Consider the following 6,571-nt stretch of genomic DNA (forward strand, 5'->3'; position numbering starts at 1 on the left):
GATGGATAGATAGATAGATGGATAGATAGATAGATGGATAGATAGATCAATAGATAGAGAGATAGATAGAGAGATAGATAGATAAAAAAGAGAGATAGTGGAGTCTCTGGCAAACAGGATTTGACCATTAAATTTTTAAATAAATCAAATGTATAGATGTGTTATTTAATATTCTCCTTCATTTACATTAAATCTCACTGACATTTTTCTACTTTAAACTCTTATTATGTACCTATTGATCTCCTCTATTTGTTAGGTTAGAGGATACAACTCAGGTTATCTTCCTATGAATGCCTCTTCCCAGACAATAAACAAAATATAACGGGCACTTTATAAATATCTGTTGAACTCATTCGGCTTGTCTGAATAATGTGTTCAAAAGGCCCACCTACCTGACTGTTCTCTCTTCTGGACAGCCCCAAACCTGAATAGATAGTAATTTCTCAAGCTAAGAATGTAGATCAGCCAAACTGTGATAGCCCTTGGTTACCTTTGTCTCCTAAATCCTTTTGCTTTAAGTGGGAGGCACTGTCATACAATGTGGGTAACTGATTGAGTCAGAGGATACTTTATAAAGCTTTATTTTGCCAGGATTTCAGAAAAGTCTCAGACCAGATGGTTAGTACATTCTGATTTTTAAAGCTGGGGATGCTTTCTGACTAAAAATAAATTAGAGGAAGGGGAAGCTATTACACAGTTCTCTGTATGTGAGACACTGAGTCGGCAATTCTACATTTCCTCCTCCTATCACGGACTCGGGTACATTATCTACATTTCCAAGTAAGTGAACTAGGGTTTGTAGAACTTAGTACCTTCTCCAAAGGCAGACAGTGAGCAAGTGGCTGACTAGAACTCATCCAGCTCCCTATACAGCCACAAATCTCAGGCCTTTTCCCCGGACTGTGCTGCCTCTCCAGGTGAATCATGTTTTGATTTGGGAATCTTCTTCCTGTGATGTATTTGTGCTCATGTCTATTTTATTCCCTTTATGTCTTCCATATGCAGGTTTTTCATGACCTGCCCCACCCAGGCTGGAATGTTTTGTACAGCTCACTCATTCTTTTAAATCTCAGACTCTATGTAAATATGGAAGCTAAGAAAGTATAGTACAAATGTAGGAACACACAAGGTATCACACAGATGCCATTCAAGTCTGTGGCCAGCCTTGAAGTAGTGTGGCTTTCAGTGAACTATGAAAAAAGCCCCACCCATGCTCATCTGCATACACTGATTGATTTTGAAGGACAGTTCAGGAATCCTTAGACATCTCCTGCCCAACGATATCATAGACAAGGTGAAGTAAAGGTGACATTGAACAACCAGGGCTATATGCCATGGCTTTTGTCAGCACTGGACCAAAAGCAAAGCAAAGACAGAACATCAGTCATCACTTACAGAAGGTTGTCATGGAACATCAGACTTTCCAAATACTCCCAAGTCTATTCCACAAGGGGAAAAAACTATTCTGTTAACAGCCATGACTGATGGGATGAAGGGCAGAGGAAAGGAAGGTTGTTAGGATAGAAGAAACATATTCAGAAGATGATTACTCACTCCACTGACCTAATCTCAGCTGGCAAACACATAGATAAAGACATTTAGCAATCCAAAAGCCTGGCCTTGTAGAAGCCTATAGTTAGCAATTATATCACCCTCAAGGTCAAAAGTGACAAAGGTGTATTCTGTTGAAGGCTGCAAATGTTCCCAGAAGCTTCATCTCTGTGGGGTTGCTGGGCATTCCAAAGTCAAGGGTGAACTGAGCTCAGCCTGTAGCCAGAGAACGATCAGTTGATCTAGTGGATATTAGGAAGGGCTTCCAGGTTAACACCCTGCCATTTGTCTCTGTCACCGGTGAACTTTGGAACAAAGTGCTCATTCAGTTTATGATAGGGCAAATCTTTGGGATACATCTACTCCACCCTCTCGTTTTACATCCGCTTCCCTGATGCAGATAGATACAAATCGCTCCACTTTCCAACTCCTACAAGGACACAAAGTACAAGCACACGAAACATATTCTGGGCTGTTCCTGTCCTACTTAATTAGAATAGCTTGCCTTACTGTACTCGTGAGTACACCTGTATTGGTCAGAACATGTGTTTCCACAAGAGTTTGGGAAACTACCATCAACTTATGGCTCAGAAATGAATGTTCAGAGTACTTAGGAAATCTAGTTTGGCTTTTGTGTCCATGTGAGCATATGCAGGCTGATGGGGATAAGAAATCAGAGAATATTCATTTTCTTTACTGACTTTAGGTTTTGTAGAAATGCATGCTTTTTAAGGGGAAACTAGGGTTGTCTGCATTTAGGCCTGAGCTGTTGATAAAGGTAGTAGGAAGAAATGACAGTAATAAAGTCTGGAAGGAGGTATATGTACGTGGAATAGAGCAAGTTAGAATTTAGCTGGTCATACAGAAAATGTCCTAGACATTATAGTTTAAGAATGGTCTTTGAGGGGTCCATGAGAAGGCTCAGTGAGTAAAGGTGCTTGCCACCAATCCTGGCAACCTGAGTTTCATCCATTGTATCCACGTTGTAGAAAGAGAAAATTGAATCCTGTGCACTGTTCTCTGGCCTTCATACTGTGGTATGCACACATATACATACTACACAATAAATCAATGTAAAAACATTAAAGAATGTTATTTGAAGAGATTTGAAATACAGCTCAGTGGTAGGGCACTTGCCTAGAATGGCCACAATTTGAATGGATTTGGTTCCCAGCATTATAAAAAAAATAATAATAAAACTACAAAGCCTGTTTAAAAACCTAATAAAACATACTGGATCCATGTAGGTAAGCTGCTGGAAATCGAGGATGAACAGTGATGAGAAATACCAGAGGGAATGGAAGGATAAGGAAGAAAAACGCTGCCCAAGGTGTCACAGACATTGTTGGAGGATGCCGGGAGCCCACGAAACCATCTTCCTAGAATGTGCTGTCTCCCAGGAAATTTTCTAGGATTCGGAAAGCAAAATCCACACCAAACTTTGACTTTAAAGAGTAGAATAAAAAAACCTTTGTGTTAGTTACAGTCCTTTGTTTACACTAAAGATAGAAACACATATCAGATTGCCACATGTTGCCTTTCTCTTTCCTTATTCCTCCTCTCCCCTCATGCAAACATCCGGATCCCTCAAGGACATTAAATATTGGTTTGATTGAGACTTAAAACCCAGGAACCCATAAATGTTTACAAAGGGTGGCTGAGAAACTCTTAATCCTAAAAGCGCTGTACCTTTACTGTCCCTCCCTTGAAGGAAAGCAACCAGAACACGCAGAAGCCCCAAACACTTCCCAAACTAAATACTAAAACATTACTTGATGCTAACGTTTAAATGGTTGTGTGTGGACCTTTTCTCAGACCATGGACACTTTTTAAGAACAATCACAAACACCGTAGGAGTGAGTGTTTGATACTAAGTCCTTTCCTTTCGGCTTCACCTTCTCAAATGCACAATAAAAAGGGGTGTGTTCAGATAATGAGCTTGTTCAGGACTTAAACTTTGTTCCCTGGAAGTGAAAACCTTTTATTCAATGAGCTGTGAACTGTCTCGAGTAGTTGGGCAATTTATTTATTTATTTGTTTGCTTGCTTGTTTGTTTATTTTTATGGGCTTTCAAGTGCACGATACCTCCTCTGTTCTACACAGAGTCATCAGAACATGTTACCTAAATTCCTCCAACATTCATTGATATTGGACTGAAGACGCTGACCCTTGAACACTAACAAATTTGACGTTTTACTCTCAGCTATTACCCATGTGGCATTTGTCCCCACCCCTTCATTTGTCTTCCAAAGACAACTGCGGAGTGCCTGGCATTTCAATGAGGATTTCTTTTGTCTTTTGCAATAGACAACCAGTGCGAGATAAGGAAAATTTCATTTTTTTAGATGTGTCTGTTATTTGCTTTGCTCTCAATTACAGTGTGTGTGCACAGGGGTGTGTGTGTGTGTGTGTGTGTGTGTGTGTGTGTGTGTGTGTGTGTATAAATGTACTATTTTATCTGAATGGCTAGAAGAAGCCTTTTATACTTGTCAGCAGCTGAACATGCAGCAAAGTGCTCACTCCAAAACAAGAAATGAGCAAATCACTCTTTTTAAAAATGAATCAATCAATTTTTGTCTCAGATTAAATTGTCTGGGGAGTTACGAATCCTTTGAACTCTAATATTCTTTGACTCAAGAGCTGTCTTAATTAGACTCTGGATGTATATTCAAATATAAACACATATTTTACATGTATACACTTTGGGCTGTAGCATTTCCCATGCATTTTATACTCCTCCCTTTCTTTCTAATCCATCCAGGACAGAACATTATTTCATCCTGTGAGTAACAGCTGTATGGACTGCAACCCCGCAGAGAAGAAGATTTTCATGGCCAGATGTGACCCTCTATCTGAGACTCAGCAATGGATTTTTGAACATATCAACATGACTGTTTTAGAAAAAAATAGCCACTACGCCATCTCCTAGAAAGGAAAGAAGAGAGATTACCTACGGGTTGTGAACTATGTGGTTGCAGGTGTCTGGGTCAAAGGAGTCAGGAATAACATTTCCTAGATCCAGGAAGCCTGGTTGATAGATGTGTAAATGCCATGTTGACATAGGCTGTCCAGGGAGAAGTTCCTGCATCTGAAGAACTTGGCTGAGAACCTCACCAGCTGCTTCTGAGAACTGAGACTAGCAGTTCCCTTGCTGGCCAAGGGTAAAGATTATTTAGGGACTTTCACCTCGACTGCTGAGTTAATCAATCCTAGCATTTCTCAGGTCAAATCCTGCAGTAGTGAGTAGCTATGAATGGATCCTATTAATCGGGTGGGAGGGGGGCAGAACCGGAGCGCATGACTGCTCTGGCAACCTGAGGCTACCACAGGTCTAGAACTAGCCACGCTTAAGGGGTGAGCTGTACTCTCTGGTGCCATTCTCTGACTAAGACTGGGTTAAGCAGGTTTAACCCTTTAAAGTGCTGCAGATGATTTTAGAGTGCTCATAGCATTTTCCTCTTTTCTTTTGTCTCCTCTTTAAACAAAGGTACACGGCATTGAAGACTTACATTACATGCTTTCGTCTACATTTACTCTTCTTCCAAGGCCCATGTAATCTGTCACGGTTCATAAGAGCTCATGGCCCACCAATTAGCTGAAGTTCTAATTCAGTGTCCTCAGATGAATCCAGTAAAAAACAAACACAAACAAAAACTATGCTATCCAGTTACTCCAAAGAAAGATTTCGTAGAAGCAACAGAATATCACAAACACCCGCGTGCCACACACGAGTACTCGCGAGCACACACACACACACACACTCGCACACTCACACACGTACACACACACAAGTTAGGGGAGAAATTTCCCTAGGAAATCTATTTTTACTTTTCTATTATTTTTAAATAAAAATCTGATGTTTGTCCAGTCATAATTTTTATTAAAGAAGGCAATGGAGTGGGTTCATTGTAATTTGTTTAGTCTATCTTAAATAAATCTTCACTCCAAGTGATATGGAAATGGCCTCATTCACTTTAATTCTGTTTAATCTGGGAACTTTAAAAGTGATATTATTTAATTATTAGTTTTGAAGCCCCTCCCCGTTATTGAAAATAATGGTATTGTTGATTTTATTCAGAAGCTCAGAAAAGGAATTACCATCAATATAGCATTTCTGATGCCATTTCCTGTTAATGGGCACTATTTTAGGGGTATGAAAAAAGGAAGCAACTTCAAAATTAATGAAATAATATTTAATCATTTAAATAATTTTTCCCTTTTCAATAATGATGGAGTGGAGAGAAGAATGTACAGGAATGAAAATCTTTAGAGGGGAAAATCACATTTGTTATACATTCTCTGTTTTGAGTACAGGTTGTTCCTACATTGATTTTACTATTTTCTGATATAGTTTCCTTGTTGATAAAAATATATACATTCAGATGATCTATACATTTTGGACATAGATTACTGAAGTTCAGGACAGGAAGATCCAGAAAAGTCTCTCTTTTTCTATTGTTACTGTTGTTCTTATTTTGTTTCTCTTGGGTTTGTTTTTAAAATAAATAACAAAAGCCCAGAGAGGCCGAGCTTCTGGTGTGGCTTTTCACCTGGATGCCTCACTCAGTGGAAAAGAATCCTGTACTTCCTTCAAGATGCCCAGTCATTCAGAAGCCTAATATATGACATATCTTCTTGAAAATGTGCACGATTATTTTTTGTCCTCTAACCCTAATCAAAATATATAAACTACCCTGCTAAGAATTGGGGAAGGATTACTTTAGTATCTTTACTGATTTTTTCCCAAGCATTCTTCTGAAAAGCTGTTCTTTTTTAAATGAACTGTCACTGAGATCTTTTTTATACGTCAAGTGATCTTGAAACAGTTAATATGCATGGTGGAGAAAATCAATAGTGAGAAACTGTGTGCTGAACATCTCTAAGGAGAGAGGAAAGATTTATCTCAAACGTTCTGAGATCAATCTGGCTAGAGACTTAGATGATTCTATACAAATTCACAACATGTCACTGAACAGTTGATTGCTACTTATAATTGGACCAAAGACACAACCTTGGGTTG

The 6,571-nt window shown here is 39.1% G+C and overlaps 1 protein-coding gene across 2 annotated transcripts in view; it reads left to right on the forward strand.

Moving 5' to 3' along the window:
* The window catches only part of Galntl6 (polypeptide N-acetylgalactosaminyltransferase like 6), a 984,872-nt gene extending 980,392 nt beyond the window's left edge, over positions 1 to 4,480 (forward strand). For both annotated transcript variants that reach the window (XM_028757776.1, XM_028757777.1), the window contains one exon: positions 4,313 to 4,480. In XM_028757776.1, coding sequence (XP_028613609.1) covers positions 4,313 to 4,480 — 168 coding nt within the window. The remainder of the gene's footprint in view (positions 1 to 4,312) is intronic.
* Positions 4,481 to 6,571: the final 2,091 nt, after the last annotated feature.

The sequence above is a fragment of the Grammomys surdaster genome, unplaced genomic scaffold (genome assembly GCF_004785775.1).
Source record: "Grammomys surdaster isolate TR1022 unplaced genomic scaffold, NIH_TR_1.0 126182, whole genome shotgun sequence".
In the NCBI taxonomy this organism is placed as follows: domain Eukaryota; kingdom Metazoa; phylum Chordata; class Mammalia; order Rodentia; family Muridae; genus Grammomys; species Grammomys surdaster.